Source organism: Heterocephalus glaber, unplaced genomic scaffold (genome assembly GCF_053883595.1).
Source record: "Heterocephalus glaber isolate CG9 unplaced genomic scaffold, H.glaber_assembly_v1.0 deba00001543, whole genome shotgun sequence".
In the NCBI taxonomy this organism is placed as follows: Eukaryota; Metazoa; Chordata; class Mammalia; order Rodentia; family Bathyergidae; genus Heterocephalus; species Heterocephalus glaber.
In genome coordinates this window covers 9,637,710-9,665,432 of record NW_028258336.1, presented here as the reverse complement: position 1 = coordinate 9,665,432, position 27,723 = coordinate 9,637,710, and the positions used below count along the sequence as shown (strand labels likewise).

General features: G+C 37.3%; 1 protein-coding gene across 2 annotated transcripts in view; it reads right to left on the bottom strand.

Annotated features, from left to right (window-relative positions):
* LOC147824446 (3',5'-cyclic-AMP phosphodiesterase 4D-like) overlaps nt 1-27,723 on the bottom strand; it is a 483,409-nt gene that overhangs the window by 427,734 nt on the left and 27,952 nt on the right. For both annotated transcript variants that reach the window (XM_087189615.1, XM_087189614.1), the window contains exon 1: nt 1,535-27,723. This exon is cut by the window's right edge and continues 27,952 nt beyond it. In XM_087189615.1, the coding sequence (XP_087045741.1) occupies nt 1,535-1,989 (455 nt within the window). In that variant the 5' untranslated portion in view covers nt 1,990-27,723. The remainder of the gene's footprint in view (nt 1-1,534) is intronic.

Here is a 27,723-nt window from a genome sequence, read left to right as displayed (position 1 = left end):
CTAAAGTTTAATCTGAATTGAGATTATTAACTGCAATTCTCATCTTTTGCATTCAACAGGCACAATGGCACCTAAAGGTGTGAGGAAGGCAAAGGGCTAAGAGCACGTGTGCAAGCTTAAGGATGTGTACACACCAAGCTGAGGATACTCTGTTTAGCTAAATTCCTGTTTTCATAGGGTCTACACCAGACAGAAAGGCATGATCACAAAGAAAGAAAGGAAGGCAATAAAGGGAGAGAGGGAAACCTCAGCTAAATACATTTGAACATGGTTATGCTTTGCAGATAAATCTAACCTACTGTCAGTTAGAGTTGGACAAACATCCCAACCCTGGGTTTTTCTGTTTCCACATCCAGTCCTGATTTACAATCACCTGTCATCCAGACTGGGGGATAGGAGTGTCGGAAGAGCAGCACATCAGTGCCTGCCCACATCCAGGTTAGATGATGACAGCTCCACTTTGTCGCTAGGCATGCCAAGGATCAGCAGTTCCTACAACTTGCATGTGTGGGGGGGGGGCGGTTCATGGTTCATGGCTGGGTACCAGGAGAGAGGCCAAAAGCGGGCGACGTCCACCTCCATTCTGGAGTTAAGAACCTGGAGCTGACTCCACAGAGCAGCTGTAATTGGCCCTTTACCCTACTCATTTCCTTGGAAAAACAGCGGTAGGCGTCTATTAAAACTCCCAGCTGACGTGCGGTTTCCCTGCCTTGTCTTCCGGAGCACTTTACGTTAAGGGGAAATCACTATAATCAAATCTCTACTACTTGGTTGTTGCTAAACGAGGTGCCTTCTTCCGAGGACTTTGCAGGACCACAGCTCCACACCCGTGCCGCACACACAGCTCACACACTCACGCAGCGTGGCTCCCCCAGCCCGCTGTCCCATGCCTCCCTCCGCCCCTCCCGTAAAGGATTGAACATTTTGCTCCAAACTCTCCAAGTCACCCACGTGTTTGTTCTCCCCTTTTGCTGTTCAATTTACTTCCCGACTTGACAGAGAGAAACTCGAGTTGCTCTGTGGCTTGCGGCTGCAATCCTGGGTCCATGCTACCTTGTGTCCTCCAGCACCCTCTCCAGTCCGAGGTGCCCAGCCCACCCCTCCTCACTGTGGGGTGAGTGGACAGATTCCTGGATGCTTTCTGGGCTCAGCCCCCGCCCCACTTTCTCCCTTCCTCCTCCTCCACTGGGAGCAAAATGAATTGGCTGTTTAATCTCGCTGTCAGGGCGGGATGGGAGCGAGTGTGTGCGTGTGTGCGAGGTGGGGTGCGTGGCACAAATAGCTGATGTGTGCGCGAACGCGCGACACACACACACACACAAATTAACGACGATGCCTTACTTTCTGGGTCTGTCACACACACCTGAACTGTATCCTCTCAAGGACAGACACGCCCCTGCTCGCCCTCCCCCAATTTCCAGAATATAATATGGCCTGGGGTCCAGGATTGGTGGTGATACAGAGAGACCAACTAGAAGCTGGAAAGGGGAGGAGACCCCTTGGCTACCCAGGGGAAGGGGCGCTCTCCACTCACCGCCTGAGTCCCTGGAACGAGGAGGGCCAGGACATCCTGGATTTCTTCAGGCCCGGCCGGTGGCCGGTCTCCACCGCGTAGGAGGTGCGGTCCATGGCACGGCAGTACAGGTAGCGCTCGGTGTCCGAGTAGCCGCGGTGGCGGACTCGGCCGGTGGCCGCGTTCGAGGCGTAGCGGCCGCGGGCAGCCCCGGGCGGCGGGGGCGGCGGCAAGGGGGGCGGCGGCGGCGGCGGCTGCAGCGGGCACTGGGGCTGGGGCTGGGGCGAGGGAGGCGGCGGCGCGGGCAGGTGGTGGTGGGGATGCAGGAGGAGGAACTGGGGCTGCCGGAGCGGGTACTGGTGGTGCTGCTCTTGCCTCCAGAGGTGCTTAGGGGCTTTGAGGGCGGCCCCTCCGGCGCCGTCGCTGCCCTCGCCGCTGCCCGCCCGGGCTGGCACGCTGCTGCTCTCTGCCTCCATCGCGGCCCGCAGGTCCGCGCCTGCCGCCCAGCCCGGCCGGGTGCTCCGCGCTAGCCCGCGCGCCTCCCCGGTGCCGCCGCCGCCGCCGCCGCTGCCGCTCTGGGGGCGAGCAGAGATTGGGCTCAGCTTCCGACTGGAAGCCACCGGAGGCTCGAGGCTACCGAGAGGGGGCTCCGGCAGCGGGAGCGGTCACAAAACGCGGCAGGGCTCCCCTTCCCGGTGCAGTGACAGAGGCGCTCCTGTGCTGCTGCCCAAGTGACCAAGACTGGGGAGCGCGGCGCACGGCTTCACCAACAGTCGGTCCCTCCTTCCTCCCTTTCTTCTTCCCTTCCCTTGGGCGCCGGCGGCGAGAGCAGGAATTGTTAGCAGCTAGGGCTGCAGAAGCAGCGACAGAAACGGTAGCCGCCTCCTCTGTCCAGGGCACCCGAACGAAGCCTGATCTCAGAGCTGCTGAAAAGTTGGACAGCTCCCGACTGGGGAGCCCCACCTCTGACTTTCCAAAACCACTCCAGCCAGTCAGGAGTCAGACCTGGGCTCCCGCTCCTGGCCCTCCCCGCGCCCGCGCCTCCCTCCCCCACGCTCCTCACTGTCCAGAGAGCTGCGCTCTTCACCTGGGCTTGCTTCAGTCCTCTTGGAGACGTGGAGCTCGCCGATTCTGTCTGGTTCTCAGAGCCTGTGAACAATGAGCTCTATGACCAGCGAGGAGGGATGTGACCTGGCCAAGTTGCCGCTAGTGGTGTGTGCACGTCGCTGAAAATAATGGATCTGGCCGAAGATCCAATATTTAGGATTAATTCAGTCTCTCTTCCTGACAGGCGATTAAATACTGTGTGCATCTTTCCCATGGCAAGGGAGTATGCCCAATATTTTCTTTTGGAGATATGGAGTAGTTCCAGCTGGAGCAAGGGTAGTCCTTAATTACAGAGGCACTCCTGAGGTCGCTGGCCACACTGATGTCCTCACACTTTTCCCATTAACAAGCCTCTAGCTGTCTTCAGCAGTTACTGCCTTAACATCCTGCCAGCAATCTGCCTTTCTGCCACTTCCAGCAGAACACAGCTCTATTACCAAAGCGTTTTAAAACACTTGTGCCAAGACTAGTACAGAGAAACCAAAGTTCTATTTGATCCTACATCCAAATTCAACTCTTGTCTTTCTTTACTTAGCACTTTCCTGCAACATCGAATGCTTCTAAAAAGCCAAATATATAATGTTTATATTAACATATTACTTAAAGGTCAGATGTTGCTTACTCCCTGTTAGAGTAGCTCTAGAATCAGTCTTTTTGAAAATCACCACAAGTATCATTCATTATTTAACTTGTATTTAGGACTCACAATACTTTGTCGGCAGTATAATATTCTATTTTTTGCATGCATTCTTAACATAATTGAATATGTACATTTTATGCATATCATATAAAGAGTCCTAAAGTGCCAGAAATACGAACCATGTCTCAGACTCTCCAGAGTGCTGAAAAATCTAATGCTCTCCACACAGTGAACATTCAGTATAGACATCACTGGGAAGAAAACCTCAGCGAAACTAAATGATCATTGCTCCGCAATGAGAACAACCCATGAAATGTGCAAGTGTCTTTAAGTGGCAGCACTTACATATAACACTGTGCAAAAAGATCCTTAGTATTTCGTATTATTTACAGCTGGAGATGTCCTTTTCCTTCAACGTTTTGATATGGGCACTGTGATAATAGGTGGCCCGTGCACAAAATCTGAGAAAGGCTGTCCTTAAAGGAATAAGGCAGAAGTCTCCCATGCACCACTTCCTCATGCAGGACTGAAACTGGTACTTGACTAAGGTGTTATCTTTTTTGCAGACACAAGTGTGACTGCCAACAGTGGCCAAAGTACTGTCTGTGCCTTGGAAGCAGTATATTCCCAAATGCAAAAGGAAGGAAGAGGAGATGTTCTGCAATATAAACTGCTTTTTTTTCTTTGAAATCATTCTTATTAACATTTGGAACCATTTCAAAGAAGTATACATCTTTCTTCTTTTCTGTGAAATGCTTGCCACTTTTTTACTCACCAAAAGTATACCAAAAAGGTCTACTTGTAAATCCCACTCTAACTTTTCAAATATTAACAGTGCAAGTGGTCTGTTATCTTTCTTCCAGATTAAACAGAATAAGTCAAACTTAACTTGTTTCTCACCATAGTTTACTCCCATTCAATTTATGAACATTTTCTTCTTTTCCATGTTCTCCATTAATTTTTAAAAGTAATTTGCTTGTTTTTACTATATAATTATAAGTCAGGAAAATTTCAAAATATAAGAAAATTATTTACTATGCTTCCCACTTGTAAAATTTTAAATTTCTATAGTTCCAAAAGATTATTGATAGTAATACCTCATTATTATAGCTCAGGTTCAATTCACCACTTCCTACCCATATAAGCTTAGCTAAATTATTTACTCTCCCTATCTCTCATATGCAAAGTGGGACTTTTATCACTCACTACACAGAATTAACTGATTATTCTTTTAATGAGATATCACTTAGCATAATGATTTATACACAAAAAGTGCTTATTGATGATTCTTGCCAACCTTGGAAGAATCCTAAATATCATCTTAATCAGTAGTTATCAACATTACCTGCACCTAGGAAACCAGGTAGTCCTGTAGAGCTTGCAAAACATCTGATGTTGAACTTTACACTACTCATTACAAATTTTGATGTTATCAGAATCATTTGAAGAGAAAATTCATAACATGAAGCCCCAGGGTTCTAAGAGCAGAATAAGACTTGTAGTTTTACATTTTTAGCAAGTTTTAAAGGTGATTATGGCTCAGAGTCAAGTTTGAGAACATCACCCTACCTTGAGAAATGAAATCAATATTTCCAGGGAAGAACACAGGCATCAACACTTAAAAAAAAGTCTTCAGGTGATTTTATATAAAAGTAACTACTTATCCAACCCTTTTGTCCCCTTTTGTTGCAAAGACAAACTAGTCCTGTCAGTTGACTTGTTCATGTGTCTCAAATACTTTAAGATAAAACTAGTGTAAAAGCTCAGGACTTTTGGAGATAGGCACTTTATCTATTCTCTGGTAACCTTTATGCTTAAAGAAAATAATATAATGTTAAAAGTTGAGCATTCCCAGCCTTCCATGTAAAAAGTCTTCTATTAATCTAAAGATTTCCTACTTAAAGTAACAAAAATGTGAAACATCCATTGTATCTCTTCACTTATATCTCAAATAAATTATTCACTTTTCTCCACTGATTGATCATAGATATATCTTAGAATTTTATAGGATACAGTGTGACACTCTGCAATTTATTTTAATATGGGGCATCTTTGAAATCTATCACTACTTATCCTCAGCACATCTCTATAAAAAGGGAAAAATCAGGTAAATGATCAATGGCTTTTTACAAAACAAACCTAAAAACAGTTAATTGGTGCCATTCCCATGAGATGGAAATTATACATTACTACCCTCTTCTATCAACACATTTCAAGTCTGCCATAATGATAGAATCACTTGCTCATTTTGTATTGGACAGTTAAAAAGGGGGAACATTCTTGTCAAAAATAATGACGGGGAGTTCTAGGAGAAATTATATCAATTTAAAGCTAGCAGAGAGCTAGTACCATTTCTACTCAGAATCCAGAATTAAATGGTAAGGTGCAATAACTAAAGATTCATTTCTATCTTGGTGATGAGAGAAAGATTTAAATGAGACTTTTATTTTGCATACAGCTTATGCATGTTCAAACGTATACATTATTTTGTTAAGATGTTTTACATAATAATTGAAAATTTTCCTCTTTTGATGTTGTCTTGCACAAGGCCAAATGCCTATCTAGCAAAATGGTACATTGACAGTCTGAGACTTCACCCATCTTCAATGTTAAGTAAAAGTAGCCATATCACATTTTCTTGAGATATATAAAGGGCTCTTAAAATTATAAAACTCTACACATATATTAGACAGTGTTGTCAATATCATCAATGTAATAAATACTAGCAGGAAATTTCTATTCTATTATTTCTAGTGTATTAGGCCATTTTCACTAATTTTTCTCTAATATGAACTAAACAGCAACATGCAATTAATGATAAGCTGAGAAATGCTACACTGGAATAAGTTTGTTTTTGTTTAGCACACTAAGGCAAATTTAACAGCATGTGAATCTCAAACTAACTGGTAACTCAGTATCACTAGAATCCAGTTTCCTAACTCTCTAACAAAACTTGTCAGTTTGAAAATATTGCTTATTTACCATGTGCCAATTTAGATGCAGAGTTTGGTATTTCATTCATAAATACACATCAAAAGCACTGTCCTTCAAGGAGCTTTGTGTTTTACAGGGGGGATAAATAAGCAACTATAATTTAGAGCAGGTGTGTCCAACCCACCTGTGGATTGGATATGCTTGTTGTGGCTGAGCATCACTGAGTGAGAAAGATTTGTCTTGTGCTACATATAAAATTTATAATATAGTTAATATATATAAGTAACAAAACTTCCTTTATTTTTCAGTATTTTTACTGTAACATTTTAAAAAGGGCAAGCAGCCCTTGGGTCATGAGTTGGACATATAAGAGAAAGAGGTAGAGAGAGAATGATAATGAAAGGTATAGGCTGGTGTGGATATGAAGTACCTGATGTGGAAACACAGGAGGGACGTCCAGTTCTTAAGGCTCAGTGAATCTTAACAAACAGAGCTGCATCTAAGTTGAAGCCAATACTTCATAGAATGAAACTGTCTATTTTCATTGTGCAGAAACACTTATGTGCATGTGTGTGTGTGTGTGTGTGTGTGTGTGTTTCTTGGGGAGGATCTAGGAGTAAAGGCATTCTAGGCAGAGATTGGTACAAACAAAAAAATTAAAGAGAAAACAGGGGGCACTGAACATTCAGGAAATGCCAAACAATTCCAGAAATATGTGAGAAGGACAGCCATGAAAGTATGCAGAAGCCCAATGGAGAGTCACCTCTTATGCAGCATCTCCTGAGGCAACGTGGTGATTTTGTGTACATTATCTTATTTTGTGTCTGTTCTGGGTGGGTCAGGTTTAAGGCTGATAAATAGGATGCAAAAAAAGGGAGAAAGCAAGGATATGTGGGGAAGAAGGAGAATAGCAGTGTGTTATCCCTGAGAAGAATGGTAATGAGGACAAACTATAAAACACAGACCAGATGAAAGGAATTGCCCTAAACAATTGCTTTGTGATAGGAGAAAAAAGAACATAGTTTATTACATTTATTGAATATTTAACTTTTCATATTTTAGCATTTTTCATGCACAATTTTATTTAATTCTTTTTTTCTTTTTTTCCATTAAGTTTGTGTGTTTGTTTGTTTATTTATTGGTACCGGGATCAAACTCAGGTCCTTGCACCTGTGGGGCAGGAGACAGAACGACTGAGCTAAATCACCAGCCCCCCATTAAGTTTATTTAATTCTTGTAACAATACAAAACAATATTCACATTCAACATGTTGAAAATGAGTCTTTCAAAAGAGCTTAAAGGAACTGTGCTAGCACAACACCACTAACTATTGAGTATAACTAGCTGGTAAGACCTTGATATACATGGAAAACATTTGTTCACTAGATTGTCCCAACATTAGTTCCCTCATTCAACCAATATTTATTGAGCGCTTAATACGTGTCCAGCACTAAATTCTGAAGATACAGAAGTCAATAAAGAAAAGAAAATTGCCACGTCTCCTGTTTTAATTGGAAGAATAAATACTCAAACTCACATATATCTAAGTCAGATGGAGCAAAGTGCTATGAAGCAAATTGAAGCAAGAAGACAGAGCCTGATTGCTTGCATATGCTATTTTGCATGGGGTGGTCAAGGAAGGCTTTTCTGATAGGATAATATCTGAGCAGAAACCTGAAGGAAATAAGACATGCAGGCAGCATTCTAGTTATGGGAAAAGCTACAAGCTGGTTATGGCTGAGGAACAGTAATGCAACTGGTGGCCTGGGGCAAAGTAAGGTAGAGGCTGTTTGGAAAGAAGACAAATCAAGGTTTACAGCTTTGGGTTTGGTACTTGTATTTATATAGCTACACATTGTTGAACTGTACACTTAAATGTAGACACCTAATATTTATTTAAAATGTCTTCAAAAGATTATACTATACTTCATTGAAGAAAGAAGTCCTTCTGTATGTAGGGGGAGAAAACTGTCTGGGAGTTAAACATTTGTTATCAGTGAAGAAAATATTTTATTCCAAGAGAAAGACTACATTTCCATATCTTAATGTAAAGCATCTAGATTTAATATTTGAAGCTGTATATTGTTTTATCATTGAAATGACTATAAAGTCATAGCCAATTGCATAGTTCTTCTACCCTTAAAGTGAGGAGCTATGACAACTTCTTCAGAAGGCGTCACAAAACTTTCAGAGTGACTGACTTATGAGACAGGAAAGACGATTATTCAGGTACTAAATGTCCATCTGTCAGAAGCTTTGAGCTGACATTTATGAGAGGACATTTAACTTCTAGTGGTTGATAATTAAATTTAACAAAAGAATCAGTATGTCTTGAAATGTCACTCTCAATCTCGAAATTGCAAAGAGATTACAAGTAAGAGGTCATTATTATGAAATGCAGGCCAACTACCAAATGTCAAAGATTGTTAATCTTTACATTCTTAATGTGAAGAAGATTTAATCTTAAACTTTGAGATGCTGAAAAGTAATGTTGTGGGCACTGTGTGGTCATATGTCTGATTTTTTTATCCATTTAAAAAGATGCAAGTTTTAAATAATAATTATTATTTTAAAAGCCTCTATTTAATTGAGCTGCATACTATAATTAATGAATTTCTTAAAAAAGAATCACAGTAGTAGCTATTTTATACAGAAGCAAACTAAAACTCATTGGGGCAATTACTTATGTAAGGTCAGATAATTGTTTAGTATCAAAGCCTGGACTTTTGCCCCAGCCAAGCTGAATCTAAAAACCTGTGATCTTGCCTGGATAACAAAGGGGAGAAATTAAAGGGAAACCTTTTGAAAGTGAAATGTCAATGGATGGATTATTTAATAATATCAGTGAATGGGAGGTTTAAAATTTCAGCTAATATTATTTTAGCTCTAATTCTGCATGAAACTACCCATCCATTGATATTATTAGAATGGTATTATGATATTCACATAGAGAATTTACTTTCTAAAAGATACAAAATTACTAACAGTAAAATATTGATAAACCAAACTATGTTCAGACTTCTGTTCATCATAAGTGACCAAAAGAAAGCAAAATGATGCAGAAAGTTAGAAAACAAGTCATAAACTGGGAGAAAATATGCAATACAGATAATTTGCCAAGGATGATTTCAAATAAGTATTCCTGTAACTAATTAAGAAAGGGCAACAGAAAATATTCAAATGGGAAGGGGTACAACGAAGGGGGTAGGGGAAGGGAAGAAAAGAAAAAGAAAAAAAGCATAGAAGGGAAAAATGGAAAAAAAAAGCTTTTGTAAATAAGAAAGGGAAGAAAGGTTGAAGGGAGGGCAGAGGAATGGGGAAAAAAAGAGTCAAGGTATATTATATACAGATACAAATTCCCTATGATGATTGTGACATCATGTATATCAAAAGTGAATCAATAAAATTAGTTTTAAAAAAGAAATAGCAATAGAGAAATAAAATACTAAAAAAATTTCACAGAGGAGGAAATTAGATGGGATTAAACAGAAGAAAAATTGACCAATCTCATTAACAATCATACATGCAAGAAAATACCATTTTATGGGAGAGGGCATTTTATATCCAGCTGGTCATGATATCGTGTATTGATACCATGTGTTGGAGAAAATGTAGCTCACTGGAAACTTAGAGGCTACTAGTAGAAAAACAATTTGCCACTGCCTGGTAAAAGTATACATTTACATATATGATGATTCATAATTCTATTCCCCGGCACACAGCATGGAAATTAACTTACAAGCAAACACACATGGAAACATGTACCAGCATGCTGAGAGGAGGATTATGTATTATTACAAAAAGCTGGAATCAAGCTAAATGTTTATTTTTAAAAATTTGCAAAAACATTGCATCATATAGCCATGACTACAACAAACAGCTTGGGTTGATCTTAGAATGAACAAACAAGTGGCAGAAGATGGTGTATTTTTTTTTTTTTTTGGAAACAAGCTCTTGCTATCTAGTTTGGCTGGCCATGAACTCACTATGTATCCCAGGCTGGCCTCAAACTCACTGTGATCCTCTTGGCTCAGCCTCCCAAGTGCTGAGATTACAGACCTGTGACACAACATCCAGCTGTTTATCACTATTATAAAGCTCACAAACAAGACACAAATAAGACAAATAAAACAACCCCAAAGAAAACAAACTAATGTATTTTGGTGTACTGGTTCTCAAACAAATGTACATATAAATCAACAGAGTTTCTGTTAAAATGCAGATTTCTATTCAATAGTTCTGGGATGGGGTTCGAATTCCATATTTCTGATAACTAATCAGTGATGTCAATGTTACAGGTCTGTGGACCATACTTATGCAGAAAAGTCTTAGAGGATATATTTAAAAATTGAAAGGCTATACTAGTCACATAAATTTGGGTGGTTGTTACTGGGCAGAGAGGAAGGAAAAGATGGAGAATGCGAAAAGGAAGGAGCTCACAGAGATCATGCATTGATAACATTGCAGTTCATAAATTATACGGTCTATAACTATATGTATGTTATGGGTACTCTGTTGCATATGTTAGATGTTTTATAATAAATACTCTTAGGGAAATAAAAACCTTACAGGGCAGGAAATCCACAAAACCACCAACAGAACAGATAAAACTAAGGAAGACAGGAAGAAGCAACACAGAACATAGAGGTGAGTATTTCCACTTCTCAAGAGAAAGCTGTGGGCCATTTGTAAACACTCCATATTTGTACCTCAAATTAAACCACTGGAAAAACTTTTCAAACTCTGGTAGCATTAAAAAGTGTGGGCAATTCAAAGAGAACTCTGAGCTAAAAAATATATACAAACTCCTTTAAAATAGATTCATTCTCCTCTCAAAATTCAGTTTTTAAATTAACACTGAATTAAGATTAAAGTCTTTGTGAAAAGATGTGTAGCTTTCAAATGCAAGAAGAATCTGCTTCATCCTTTGGCTGTGATTCTCCCCATCCCTACACATAAATACATCCTTGAATATCTACCCCCTACATGGTCTCCATCTCCAGAAAGTATCTTCCTTGTGATCAGAAAGTGGTTTCATTTCTAAAACGTCTTCCATTAAAATGTAATATTCTTTATCATCTAACATTTTAGCTATTAGCAAACATCACAGCAGAGATTAGTAACTAATAAGAACTCAGAGTGATTACCTACTGATCAGGAAGCAGGGTTGGCAGAGAAGAGAGGGAAATTCAGTTAAAGATTCGCGACTAGAGACAAAAGGCTTTCCACTTCCTCAGTATCATCTCAGGTTTTCCAAATGGTTCTGAAGTGTGAAAAATTTCAATAAATCTCTGAATGAAGGACTCATTTAATGTCTAATGGCTCGAAAGGCTAAAACAGTTATGAGAGAGGATAGGGCACCTAAATTCTAATGATAACTAATATTTATTGACTTCTCTATAGAGAGGTATTGCTTTAAGTGCTTTTCAGGAATTAATTAATATCCCAGTGTACAGATAAAGATACTGAGGCACAAAGAAGACAGGGGCACACGGTGCATGGGCAAAACCGAGTTCTGATTGTGGCAGTTCCAGAACTCTTACCCTAAGAGGGTTTTTCCTGCTGGCCTCTCTGAAGCCCCTGTACCTGGCCCCCTAGTAACATGCCTTGTATCCCAGGACATTGCCAATTTCGGTGGAATAAAATGTTCCATTTAAGAGCAGGGTGATAAGTATAAGACACAACTTATTTGAATCTCCAAAAGTTGTGTGATACTTAGCAAGATTTTTTTTCATTGCTGAGGCTTAGATTCCTCATCTGTAAAAGAGATCCACGACAAAATATACATAATAGATTTCTGTGAGAATCAAAGCAATCCACTCCATATGCTTAATAAGATTGATTCTGTTGTGGCTGATAAAGTTATTAAATGAAATTATCAACATAAACTCAGATCTATCCTTACGACAAATCTTGTGCAAAAAAATTTGCTAGACCATGTACATATTGTATATATGAAATAAACCAGAGTTTTGTTTGCTTCTTTCTTTCTTTCTTCCCCCCGAATCAAATGCCTATTAAGTTTGGAACACTTGCTGAAACCAGAAACTTTAAACAGAAAGGCAAAAGGGAGACTGCTCCTACCTTGCAGGAACAAAACCATTCTAGGATTAGCTAGCCTACTTTAATTCATTAGCTTCCAAAATGTCTGTGAATATTTTTAGATAATTATCCAAGACCACTAAGTTCAATTCCTAATGTAGCTATAGCTGTTCTTAATTGAAAGATGAAAAAGTCTAAATAATGACTTTTTCTCAAGTGTTTTCAGTGGTAGCACACTTCTCTCAAGAACCAATGTAAACAGTATCTCAAACAGTATCTCCTAGCAATGAAGAAAGAGGATTTTTTATCTGTCCTCAAGTAGTACACATTAGCTCCCAAAGAGAGAGAAAGGATCCATGCCTGGGGCACACTCACCACTAACTTGGACCATAGTCCAGCTATTCACTGTATTTGAATGCAAATTTTTAATGAAGTAGTACTTAAGAAATACACTGGGAAAAGGCACTGTTTATTTCAATGGAATTGCTAAGTTTCCATGTAATTTGTAAGGGTGGTAGAATAAAGTAAGAACTTCAGGAGAGGCAAAAAGTAGAGAATTTACAATTCAAGATAGGCTTTCCAACACGTTTTTAAAGCTTTTGCTTGCTTACCTGTGTTCTTATAGGCTTGGCACAATAATACAAGATTTTATTTATTTTAATCAATGTAGTTTTGACATAGTACTTGGAGGAAAGAGAAGGCTATGAACCATTATTCTCCTCAGCAGGACACTACCATTTTAAATAAATGGAAGATCCATTGTCTAATATTGCTAAGGCTGAGTAATTTTCCCCGGGCTCAGTGCATGGAAAACAGCATATTTTCTTCATGCATAAATAACAGAAATCTCATCTTCTGAACACATTAAATGTTTCAGAGTGCTTTGTGGAGTTTTCCAAAATGTAGATTTAGATTTATTTGTAGGTAGCCTCTGTGCAAATTCAAAGATGGGGACTTACTGACCAATTATAAACCCCAGATTGGGCTAACTGACCCAGTTCTTTTGGTCAAATAACTCATACATGGTGAATTTATTTTTTTCTAAATGGCTGAATCAGTCTCATTGCCATTAAATATTATTTTCTTGTTTTAAAATGTATGCTATTCATAATGGTTATTATAGAATGTGCCATATAGATAAAAATCCCTGAGTATCAGTTCCAACTTTAAGACTTTTTAGATGTCTGATGGTAGGCTGGTTATGATAACCTAAACATCATGTTTTTTTCATCGATGAGGATGATAATAGAACCAAATTTGCAAAGATACTTTAAATATTAAATAATGTAAAATGCTCAGCACAGTTCCATTATATAAATATACACACATATGCACATATAAGTATGCACACAGATGTATCGACATGTGTATTTATCTATACATACACGGAAGTTAGTCGAGCAGAGAGCCAGGAAACCCCACCACCACTGTATCATACTAAGTAAAGGGCTATGGAAAAGAATGAGCTATGTTCAAGTTGCAGTAGGACTGTGCTTTAAGCCAGCGATTAGCAATTATTGAAATAATGAATAGAGTTATCTTAAAAGTGAAACTAGTGACCTCTTCTTCTATCATCTGTTTCTACTTATAAGTCTACTTCATAGGTATTTTCTGGTAAATGGAGAAAAGTGAAGAAAGTGAATATTTACTGAAAAGCCATTCTGTCAAATGCTATGGTGATAGGAATTTCACTTCTCTATGGCAATTGTCAGTTGTGGCCTTTTTATGAGGAAGGTATTATTTGTTATTCCTAATTTACTGATAAAGAATAGGTATCCTAAGCAACTGGCCACAATTTATATAATTAGAAAATGCTGGAACCCACGTTGTAGCCACTCCTTCTGTACTTCCAAATTCTTTTAATTTTTTTAAAAGAACTTACCAGATTTAGTTTTGGGTTAGGTTCATATCTATTTTTAATAAGAAATTGCTTCTGCTAGGAAAAAGTTAATTTCTTAAATTAGAAAAGCAGTGTTCTAAGGCAGCCTGCTTTTCCACAATAGAAATGTCACAATAAAACTACTTGAGAGAACTGGGGCTCTGTGACAAATCCAGCTCGCCTCCTGTCTGTGTAAATAATTACCAGCACACAGCTACACTCACCTTTCACTTATTGCCTATGACTGCTACAATGGCGGAGTTGAGTAGCTGAGACAAAGACTGTGCAGCCCTCAAAATCTATGAGATTTCCCAAATGGATCTTTATAGAAACTGTTTCCTGATCACCCACGAGTAAGAAAATACTGTCCGATAAATTCTACTATCAGTAAGCCTTACTCTGAGGCTTTCTCTGAGGAGCTAATCCTTGCTGTGTCTGAGCAAGAAGCGAGCATCAACATACAGGGAGATGACTTCAGCATGCATGTGTCAGTTTCAGTGTCAGCCACCACCGCAGGGGCCAAGGGAATAAGGCCCTGTCTGAATCAAGGGCATAGCTCTGATTGAGGCATTTCACTCCAAGAAGAGCTCCTCTACTCCCAGCAGGTAAGTAAAAATCATGTTTTCCCCCAGGCATCCTTTTCCTCTAGGCTGAAACTTCTCACAAGACACCATTATCCTCTTTATTCGATTTCCTTCATCCCTTTCAGAAGGTGAAAGCCCTTCTTCTTTTACACCAAACATCCATTTCAACCATGTGATTATCATTTACATTTAACTGAGACCAATCTATACAATATTTTAATTTTTAGGTGCTTGACTTTCTTTGCCTTTTCCTTTTGTTGGAATTAAGGACTTTGTAATTTCAATAATTTCAGTCAATATCCATGTCAATGAAACATTTCAGCTTCCTAATACCACATCACACCTCACATAAACTGTAAAGGTAATATGTAAAAATACTCAGATATTATTAACTTAAAAGCCAAATTTTTTCACATGTGTAAAGAACAGAATAGAAATGTAAGAATCTCAATCTTAAAAATGGGATTATTTGGGAGACTGTTGCTTTTAATTATTGGTTACTCTTTGATGAAAATGAGTGAAAAGACTATGACCCAGAATTTTCATCAATCTGAGACTGAAATACTTCCTGTGGTAATTGTCATTTCTACTGAAAACTTAGTTTTCTTTATACCTTTTATCAGTACCATTCCTGATGGGTTGATGTAAGCTAAGCCCTAAGAGTAATAATCTCAAATTTTTCCTTATGCCTGGAAGCTACTTCCTTAGAATAAGACTCAAGGTAGTATAAATTACCCACTATGAGCTGTAATTCCAGTAGCTATATTGTCCAAACCAAGAAATGGGGGTTGTAGTCTGATAGTACTCTAGGAAATGGAAAAAAATTTTAAAAATTAGAATCAATTCTCCAAATCCAGGATGTGTAACAACCACAACTACAAAGAAGCTATTCCCTAGTGTTGGCGTCTTAGGTAAATGAAGAAAATTTATATAATTGAGAGTACCACAACCACTTTTAAAAAGCTAGTAAAAAAGGAATTCAGGAGCCTTGACTAAGGATTACTATAGTTAAATTCATGGATAGGGAAAAATAAACATAACAATATATTTGACTATAATACAGAGTGGTCACTTGTTTTCTGGACTGCTTTTTAAATCATCTATATTACCATATCATTATTTCATATTATATTGTCTTTTTAGTTCTCATTTTGGCATTGTATTTATGTGCAATGACTATTTTAATTGCATAAATAATTCCAGTTCTATAAACAAAATTTATCAAAGATGTTGACTAGCAAAACCAGTAATAAACAAAAAATATCAAAAATATTGAGTTAAATAAACTAATATCATCTTTGGCTATTTCTTCCCTTTTGTACTTCCCAAATTATAGTACAAATTCTCACCAATTCACTCCTTGATTATTGTGACAGTCTTTTAATATAATACTATTCAAATTGTAGTCTGAAGACCACTTAAATCCGAGTCGCACTGATCTTTGTTAAGATGGAGATTATAGGCCCTCTTCAGACTTACTGAGTCAGAATCTCAAGTAGGGCTCAGGAATCTGCAATTTTAACAAGCTCCCTAGGTAGCTTCTTAAGCGCATTAAAGTTAAGAACCACTGTTCTACTTTCTTCCTTTCTTGTCTCTTATTTTCAAGAAATTGTCACATTTCTATCAGCTTAGTTATTCTAACATGTTGTCCCTGTCCTACCTCTCTTATAGAAAACCTTCCACAATTTCCCATAATCCTCAGACTAAATAATCAATGTCTTAACAATCAAAACCCCATAGATGGGAAGGAACTACCTCTGTGATTTTCTACTATTTCTGAAAGATGACAAACCAGTTCCTAGTTTCACAGATTCAACTCCCTTTTGACTGCCTCTTGCTACCCCTGCTCACCAACTTGTATGGAGTTCCTCGTACCTGTTCAACCTCAACACATTCAACCCCAAACAAAAAGCAGTGGCATGATTTTGTATGGTGCCTTTCTAGATTTTTCCTTTTTATGAACTCATATCATTTACTATTCATGCTATTCACAAGGCACTTTATCATAAACTGTCTGTGCTGACTCATTACCATTTGATTTTTATGTGTGTCTTATTTTGCATCTCAATTGTGAGGTTTCTGAGGATAAGAACATTGTGTATCCACCTATGCTTTTAGCATACCTGTGGACAATGAGTTAATATTTTTGAGATGACTAAATGATTGACTAAATATCCTTGTTTGACCAAATTTTTGGCTGATATAGTTGATTGTTTTTGAACTGAATTACATATCTTGCTGTTACAAAAACAGATTCTTTTACTTTATGAGCTTATACCTCTCTAATTATCAAATCCCAAAGAGCTAGACCTGTATTTATGACTATTGAGTTGAGCCTGGGCCAGACAAAATACTTACAATGGGACCATCAGCTACTGTGGTCTAAACATTGTATGAAGATATTTTTGGCTGATGTAACTAGCAAGAAAGCTTAAAGTACCTAATTTCACTTTGCACACGTGATACCTACCCACACAATCACAAGTAAGTGCCTTACTTCTCAGTTGTTGCTCTCAACATCTCAGTGTGATGCTGGTAATTTGGACTGTATAACTCCCATATCACCAGAGACACTAGGTTCCTCACTGGAACCACTTTCACCCTTGCTTAAAAATCACAATATATCTCCTTTCCTTCAAAAGATTTCACATCCAAAACACAAATAATTCATAATGGAATATGCTCAGTCTACATTAGCCTTAGATGACAGTCAACTAATTGAAGGCTTAATATAAGAGCATTTGTTGACTTAACAGATTGGCTTATCTACTTCCTAGAGTCTATTGTCTGCCATTTTAAACACCGTAAAGGAATTAGAGGTATCATAATGAGAACACTTTGGACAATAACTGATAAACTTTATATCTTTGATTAGGTCTAATTTTTAAACTTTGTCACTGAACAGTCTTTTTCTTAGGTTTAATTTATACTATAATGCATTCTGTAGATGGCTGAAGTAATATATGATGGTAATATATATTCTACTCAGTGTGAAAACATAAAACATATAGCTCACTCATCTATGGGAACAAGTAATTTTTACATAAGATAATTATTTAAATTTTTCTAAAACTTACTGTTATTAAATTGTTTCTTTTTCATTAATATATCTTTGGGATACATGGTAAATATATTCATCTTGGGGAATTGGTACATATGCATATCATATCTTAATTATTTTTACTTCCCTCACCCACCCTGCTTCTCTCCCTCCACTTCCAGAACCCCTTATTGTCTCCACAAAGTATACATCCCTACTTCTTATCATGTATTTTTTATTTTTCTCTTTAAATTATTTTATTTTGGATTTCTAATATAGGAAAAACCACAGTTAAATTTTTTAAGATTTTTGTTATTTCCAAATGATAAAGTACAAAAGGAGGATGTTTTAAAGTAATAAAAAATTAGGTTCAAATTCCAACTCTACCACAATCAATGTAAGTTTGAGTATTACTACTCTGAGCTTAATTTTTTAACATGTAAAAAAGAAAACTAGTAATTCCTACATCAAAGAATTATGGTAAGACTATAGTAACATCAAGATAGATTGAAAAGAAAATGAAATCATTTCTTGTTATTCATCCTCCCCCATTAGGATCCAAATCCAATGAGAAAAGGTATCTAGTAGGTTGAAAATTCATTCGTTGATTAAATATCATTAACATTTTTCTGATAAATGAATATGAAAACTTAGTTTTCTATATTTCAATGCAACACATCTGAAATACTTGACTAAAATATTTCTTGGGAATGAAAACATCAATCATAAACATAAACAATCTTTTCTCCTTGCAGATGCAAGATGGAAGATTGTGCTGGACGAAGAGAGATGTGTATTACTGGCAAACTAATAAATGTAACATGATTAACATGTTTTTCACAGAGTAATATGACAATATCAAAAACACCTGGGCATGTCACCTTAATGTGAAGAACAGGTCAGTTAATTTTGTGATTTGTCAATGACCTCTGTAAGGCTGGAAAAGTCTGTATTTGTTGGGTTTTACATTCTTAGTCACTGGATGTTTCTCAATCATTAGTGCAAAGATGGTAAGTAACAGGGATTACATCATTCATTTATTGAATAAATAATTATTGAGCACCAACTAACTGCCAGGAAATGTTTCCCTAGGAATACAGTGAAAAATCCAGGCTGCTTCTGTCTGTATTTAATGTGGCAAGATGAACAACAAACATGTAATAAATACAAAGACACTCCAGAAAAGACAGTGAGGCATGCTACGCTGAGAATTAAAATAAGAAATGTGCTGGCAGGCGACTGAGGCTGCTTTAGGTTGGGTCTCCAGGAAGACCTCTCTGAGCAATTGACCTTTACACTGAGATTTGAGTGACAAGTAGGAGCCAGGAATATAATCAGCAGGGGAAAACATTATCAAGAGAACAACAAAATGAATTCAGCAGCCTTGAAGAGTGGCTTGGCCAGTTTGAATGACCAGATAGCAAGGCACTGCAAGTGAGAGGAAATTAAGCCAGCAATTATGCAAAGCATGAGGAATATTTTAACTTTTCATTGTTATATGAAAGGTGTTGGGTGAGATAATTGCCAAGGACTGCTTTCTACTAAAAATGTTCCAAAATTCTATGCCCAAGATGCTTCTGTGAATCCCAAATTACCCCGTTGTGTCACACTGAATCTTTGAAGTCCTTTAGTAGAAAATTCCCACAGCCTGTACCTCTGGCCCCATAAGGCTATAGGTGTGGAAGATGTTATAATGTTTTATATGTAGAAAGCTGAAAGCAACACCTTTTCATGAATGTGAGAGAGACAGAGAAGCATGTGTGTGTTATGAATTAATAAGGCTTCTACTGGAGAGAGAAAATAGGAAGATTTACAAATTTCAATAGCTAAAAGGTAAAGTTTATTTTCTATTATTCTGCTCTAGAATTTTATAGATATTAGAGTTTTTGTGCCTCTAATTCAGGTAATTAATTCCTGTGGCATTAAAGAGTCTAAAATGTCAGAGTACTACAGTAAATATAAAATATCTGTATTTGTCTACATTAGGTATGAGTCTATCTTCCTACAGAAATTCTAAGTTAGAATTGATGTATTGACTCTCACATGTGAAAATTAGCTGTAAAAATAGTTGTGTGTTTTAAGTATTTCACATGTATTAATAAAATGTAGTGAAACTAACATAAAATGACAATGCTAGAATCAAGAATAACAACAATCTCAAAAATGATCAGAGTAATGTTAGGACTTTTTGGAATGAAATTGTAGCTTTTAAGAGTGATACTTTGTCCTCTGCTACATCCATTACTAAAAACTATATAATAATAAAATCCATCAAATAATATCCCTATTCTACTCCAGCTTCTTAAATATATGGTAGCTTAGGAACAGCTTGAGCTACATTGGATATAGTATACAGATTTTCCTACATGAATTTTGAGTTAAAATTGACATACTGACTTCCACTTGTGCAAATCAGCTACAAAATGGTTTACTTACAGTAAAAAGTATTTACTTAATAAATACAAATACTACATTTTCTGGATACTGGAGTGTGTCGAATATATAACAAAATCTACTCATCTTTGAAGTAGATCATTGTTAATAAAATAGACATATTTTGGGATGTTTTCAAGATTTAGCTATTACAAACTCTGCTGCTTTAAACATGGGTGTGCATATATTGCTATGGTATGATGCTTTTAATTCTTCTGGGATGATATCAAGAAGAGGAATAGCTGGGTCAAATGGAACCTTTAGTCCTACTTTTTTGAAGAATCTCCACATGGATTTCTACAGTGTTTGCACCAGTCTACACTCCCATCAGCAGTGGAGAAGGGTTCTTTCCTCTCCACAACCTTACCAGCATTTGTTATTGGTTGATTTCTTCATAATAGCCATTTTTCTGGAGTGAAATGGAATCTCATCATTTTAATTTGCATCTCTCAAATGACCAGTGATGTTGAATATTTTTTGTATATTTATTTATCATTTGTATGTCATCTGAGAAGTGTGTATTCATTTCAGATGCTCATTTTTGGATTGGTCTTTAAATTTGAGGCATTTGATTTTTTTTTTCGGTTCTTCATCCTAGGTATTAGTCCTTTGTCTGAGAAATAGGTGGCAAAATTTCTTCCCACTCTGTTGGTTGTCTCTTCACTCTGTCAGTGATTTCTTTTGCTGTGCAAAAAGCGTTTTAATAAGATAGGGTCTCAATTGTTGACACTTTGTAATATTTCCTGTGCAATCAGGGTTTGTTCATAAAGTTGTTGCTTATATCTATTTTTGAGAGTTCTATCTACTCTCTCTTTTAGCAGTTTGTGTTTTTGTTTTAAAATTTAGATCTTTAGTATTTAGATCTTTTAGTTTAGTGCATGGTGGGAGACATGAGTCTAGTTTCAGTCTTTGGCATTTGGTCAGCAAGTTTTTCCAGCATCATTTATTAAAGAGTCTATTTTTCTTTCAGTTAAGGTCCTGGGTCCCTTTGTCAAAGATAAGGTAGCTAAGTGTGTTTGGAGTTGCTTTTGCATCTTTTAATCTGTTCCCTTGATCCTTGGGTCTGTTTATTTTGCCAGTGCTATGCTGTTTTTAACATAGTAGTTCTGTAGTATAATTTCATGTCAGAGATTGTGATGCTCCCTCCCTTGCCTTTGTTGCCCATAATTGTTTTTGCTATTCTGGGTCTCTTCTGGTTCCAAATGAATTTTATGAATATCTTCTCTAGTCCTGTGAGGTATGCTATTGATATTTTGATTGGGATTGCATTAAATCTGTATACAAATTTTGGGAATATGGCCATTTTTACTATGTTGGTTCTTTCTACCCATGAGCAGGGGATGTCTTTCTATTTTCTTTTTTTTTTTTTAAATGTTTATGAATTTAGAGTAGGCAAGAACTACCTAGGATACAAAAAACATGATGTATAAAAGAAAAAAAAATGATAAATGAGATTCCATCAAAATTTAGAACTTTAAATGACATCATTAAAATGAAAAGTAGTCCTTAAACAGACCATATTTACAATGCATATAACCTATGACCAGAATATATAAAGAACTCTTACAGCTCATTAATAGACAACCCAATTAAAAAGTAGACATAAGAAGATGATAAATAGCCAGTACAGCACAAGGAAAGGTGTGCAACTCTAGAATCAGAAAAATACTAATCAGTACAATAACAAGATTGAATTACACCCTCATTAGGGAGATGAAGTTAAAAGTTTTAAAAGCCTTGTCATGACTTTTTCTTTTTGTTGGATTCTCTCCCTTTGCGTTTAATTTGTCACGCCCAATGGATCATTCTGCTGGGCTTTCTGGGGTTGTGATCCTCATTGTCTTTTCCTAGGATATTGTCTAAAATTTTTTGGAGTGCCAGTTTGGTATGCATGTAGTTCCTGAGGTGCTCTTTATCATGAAAGTATCTTATTTCTCCATCAATTTTGAAAGATAGTTTTGCAGGGTACATCAATCTGGGTTGGAGGCTGTTTTCCTTTAGGGCTTGAAATATATCACTCCAAGCTCTTCTTGCCTTGAGGGTTTGCATTGAGAAGTCTGTTGTGATTCTGATGGGCTTTCCTTTGTATGTGATTTGTTTCTTTTCTCTCACTGCTTGTAGAATTTTATTCTTCTGTTGGGTTTCTGGAATCCTAACTATTATATGCCTATGTGTAGATTTTTTTTTTTGTCATAGCTAGTTGGAGTCCTATATGCCTCATTTATCTGTATGTCAATTTCTTTTCCCCTGCTTGGGAAGTTTTCTGCCATCACATCTGTGAAGAGTTTTTTATGTCATCTGCACTCTCTCCTCTTTCTTCATTGACTCCAATCAGTCTTATGTTATTCTTCTTTGCATCATCTAGCAGCTGCTGGATTGATTTCTCATGTTCCCTTACAATTTTAAAGCAATTTTTCTTTTCCTGGTCACTAATTGCAATCTTTTCTTCTATATGTGAAATTCTATCCTCACATTGGTTCATTCTGCTGTGCAGACTTTCGATGGAGTTTTTAATCTCCTGGAAATCTATTTGCATCTGTTTTATGGATTCCATTTGTTTCCTATGTTGGGATTCCATCATGTTCCTCAGATCCTCTATTTTTTTATCTGTGTCCCCTCTAGATTTATTAATCCTGTGTTGCACTATGGGCACAATCTTTGCTGCTATCTGAGAAATTATTTCTGATTCCATTTTTCCCAGATCCTCTTTTGTTGCCAGTTCAGACAGTCCAGGTGGTTGAGTATCAGACTGTTCCATCTCGTTTCCCTTTGGGGGTTGCTGTAGGTGACCTGGACATCTGTTTTTGAGGCTTGTTTATGTGTCTTCTCATTTCCACGGTGTGTGTGGGGGGATGCTTCTGGCGGCCCCGCGGCTCACCTTCTCTGCCCTAGGAGCATGGAATGGTGGCGGGGGAGCCTCCTTCTGGGAGCTGGGTCTGGCTCACCTTCTCTCTCAAGCATTTGCAGGTCATGCCACTCATCCTGACGGATGGTCTTCGTGATGTTGAATGTGAGGTTCCTGGGGATGGTTGCTGAGGAGTAGTGGTACTTGATGTATGTGCAGTGCTCAATTTCTCCTCTGACCACAAAGTACTCAAATCAATCTCTCTCTCTTTGAACTGGTCTCAGGCTTCTTGGACAAAATTGTGGCACCTTAACTCAACACTTGGTCCAATGTATTATTATTAAATCAAAGCATACTTTGCCAGTCAAATTACTATTTTAGGGCAGAGATTCTCAAAGTGTGGTCACAGGACAATCAGCATTAACATTCCTCAAGAACTTCCTAGACATGCAACTTCTCAGGTCCAACCCCAGACTTCCTGAAGCCAAAAACTCCAAGGTAAAGCCCAGCTGAGTTTTAATAAGCCCTGTCTTTCCATTTTCTGATATTCTCTTTGATCTCCTTTTTCAGAGTACTGTAGTTTTTGATGTAAAGATCTCTGCACTCCTTTGTTAGATTGATTCCTAAGTATTTCTTTTTGTTTGATCCTATTGTGAAAGTGTTTTCCTTAGTATCACTCTCTGTGAGTTTGTTATTTGTGTATAAGAATCCTATGGATTTTTGAGTATTGACTTTGTGTCCAGCTATGCAAATGAATTGGTTATTAAATCACGAAGTCTTTTGGTGGAGTTTTTGTTGTCTTCTACGCAGAGTATCATGTCATTTGCAAATAATGATAGCTAAACTTCTTCCTTTCCTATCTTTATTCCTAATATTTCTTTCTCTTGTCTAATTGCTCCAGCTAATGTTTCTAGAACTATATTAAATAGGAGTGGTGATAGTGGACACCCTTGTCTTGTTCCTGATTTTAGAGTTAAAGCTTTTAGTTTTTGACCATTTAGTTTGATGTTGGCTATTGGTTTGTCATGCCCATCAACTAAGGAATGGATGAAGAAGATATAATGGAGTACTACTCACCCTTAAAGAAGGATAAACTGGAGACATTTCTAGGTAAATAGATGCACTGTGAGACCATACTATTACGTGTGTGTAAATATCACATTGTTTCTCTGCTATGAAAAACTGAAAGTGTAGAAATGGACTAAAATGTATAGTAGATAATCTGAAATAGGAAGAAAATGTTCAAATGCAAAGGGGCACTAAGGAGGGGGGAAGAGGAAATGAAGGAAGAAAGGGAAAAGTGGAAAAAAATGAGAAAAGAAAGATAAAATAGAAACAAAGCTTTGGTAAATTAGGAGACCAAGAAGGGTTGAAAGGAAGGAAGGGGAATGGGAAAAATAAGAATTGAGATATATCTTGTACAAGTACAAATTCCTTATGATGAATGTGATCATTATGTATTATCTAAATTATACCAATAAACTTAATTTAAGAAATAGACATACTCTATTAGATGATGCTACATTCTGTGGAGAACAATAAAGGTATGGGAATAAAGAATGCATGAGAGAAGAGTATGCAATTTTACATGTAGTCAGGAAAGTCCTCTATGATGAGGTGATATTTGAACAGAGACCCAGAGAAAGCTAGGGGAAGCATTTTAGGTAGAGAGGAATGTCTGGATAAAAGTCATGGGGCAGGGCAGGGCAGCAAGGAGGCATGGGGTAGCTGGAGGAAACTGAGGGTATGAGGACCAGAGAAGATAAACCTGAGGAGAAAGGAGTGTGCGTGTGTATGTGTGCGTGTGCGAGCACATGTGTATGTGTTAGGAAAAAAGGTTTTGGTTTTTACTCAGGATAAAAGAATGTCTTTGGTACATTTTGAGAAGAATAACATGGCCTGAGTTATATCACAAGAATCATACTTTGGCTGCCATGTTGCAAACAGAAAATAGAGTGACAAGTATGGAAGTCGACATAGCAGAGAGGAATTATCTTAATTATCTGAGACCTGACTGGCTTGGGCCAGGGTAGAAGAAGTAAAAAGAAGTAAAGTGCAATGAGTTAAGGACATATTTGAGTGTGGTATGAAAAAGAAAAACAAAAAAGGAAGAAAAGAAGTCAAAGATGTTTGGCCTTAGCAATGGGAACTATGGTACTGTTAAGCTAGTAGACACTCCAAGAGGGGAGTAGGTATGGGAATTGTAAATCCAGAGTTTAGCTTGGGGAAAGTTATTTTTGAGACATTAGAACTCCAAGTGGAATATAAAAATATAGTGTATATACGTTTGTTTACTTTGCATGTGAAAATGTAAATTTCTGTATACAAATTCTGAGTTAGGATGGACATAGTGACCCCTGCTTAGTGTTAGGGCTATAGAAATAAATATGTGACTTGTCAGAAAATGGATGACCAACTAGGAAAAGATACAGGCAAAACAGGGGAAATGCATGTCTGCTGAGCTGGGAAAATTAGAAGGGACCACAAAAGGACATTGAAAAAATAACACAGGAAGACGAAAAGGAAATGATGCTAAAAACCAAGGGCAGAAACAGCCCAATCCCACATAAGGAGTTTATTACCAGCTGACATTAGCTAGTTGCTGAAGAGGACTTAGCACATATCTTCTGGAACACAGAATAAGCTTTTTAGTAGTGACTGTTTATACAGAACTTAGAAAGGAAAAAATCATTCACCTTAGTATCGAGATAGTTTGTTTTGGGAAAGAAGACTGTATTATCACACTATTTCTGGGTTGCAGCATAAATAACTGGCATTATTCTTGTATTCCTCATGATAATGTGAATTGAATGTCCATCTATTCATACATTTTACCTCGCAAAGGACTATGACTTTGTACTATGCTAGTATGGTATTGATTTCTGCCCTCATTTTGTGTTATTTACTCTCAATAGGAAATATGATTAAATCAGATATTTCTCTGAAGGTAATGTTTGTGTTTTTTTTAAATACATTTCTTTTTGTTGGCACAAATTTTCTGGAGTATTATCATTCTAGAGAAACAAAGTGGGAGTTCTCTTGTACATAACGCCTTAAAAAATCACATCAGTCTAAATAAGAAACATATAATATTTCTCTGAAATACTTCTATGTAAGTAATTTTCCTCACACATATTATTTTTCCTTTAATCTCCCCTCCCTATAACTCTGTCGCCATGTTTGTTCTATTCTTTACCTCTAATCATCACTGCACACCCTCCCTGAATTATGAACAGTCAACTGCAAAATATAACCTACAATTTTTTCCCTTCAACATTTACAGTTGAAATAGAAAAGTCCAATAACATCCCCTGAAAACCCCAATTTTCAGGCCAATACATCAAACCTAAGGTAAATAAACTATGCAATAAACTCACGTGACTACCAAGAAATACTAATTGGCAATATCTACAACAATAAAACAAAGGTGTGCATATATGCAACAGAATTACAGGAATGAGCCACTGTACCTTCAAGACATGTTTACCAAAAGTTTTCTTAATATGAGAAAAATTTAGTTTATGTAGCTAGGTTCATGCAAAAAATAATAAAAAAGTAAAAAGATCTCAGCATACAGTGACTAAAACAGTAATTCTGGTCAAAATATTGCCAACTGCACTTATTAAGATCTAAACTGTAGAGAAGTGAGTTTTCCCAGTGTGAAATCAATGCATTTAATAACTAGAATCTGGAAAGCCAATTCAATGTGCATGTGATTCAGCTTTAAAATTTGCTTAGAGGAACATTTAATTGCATTATTGTTCCATTATAAATCGGTTAACACTGATATTATGGTGAAAATAATTTTAAAAGATGGTATTAGATATTATTAACATTTAATATTTTCAAGTATCACTGTATATAGACTGTGAATATAATTTTTAAAAAACTATGAGACTTAATAAACATTGCTTTCTATAGCTATCTTTCATTACATGTTGTTACACAGAATGGGGTGAAGGGCAAAGGAAAAGAACCGCCACCAGTGTGTAGATTGAATTCTATATTGATGTCTGTGACTGGGTAGTACAATTAGATAGAGCATGGTGCTAATGAGGCCCAAGTCTCAGGCTTGATTTTGATATGTGTCAATTAGCCTCTTCATATTCCAAGCTGAACTCTAACCATCACTAGCTGACTCATAGCTTAGCTTGTCTCAGTGGAGGCCAGGGCAGAGATTTTGTATGGACCAACCCAAAGCTCTAACTACTTCAGAAATAATAACTTTAAAAGATACAGCTTCGCTATAGCAGGGCATTAATCACCTTCTCTGGAAACGAAGGTGATTTATTTCCTAGGAGCCATGAGACATTTGGAAAGGGCATACTTTGCCCCCAGAAGACCTGGGTTCCAGCCCCAATTCTAAAGTGACTTGCTATATAGCAATTAAACTCTCTGACTTTGAATGTCTTCATTCATTCATTATTTCATATTAACACACTCTCAGCCTAGCCTTGAACATCGAGAGCATCCAATAAGATGGGACTAGATCACCCTGTGTTTTAAGCTTCTAGAACATAGTTGATGCTTACTTAATAAATATTTGCTGAATAAATTGTTAGTATGAATTTGGGAGATGGAAGCACACTATTTCAATGCAACTTATTTAGCCTAGATGACTATTTGTAGACATTGAATGTGACCTAATATACTTGAAAATGTTATAGATTTTGCTATATAAAAAGAAAGCATGTACTATTTATTAA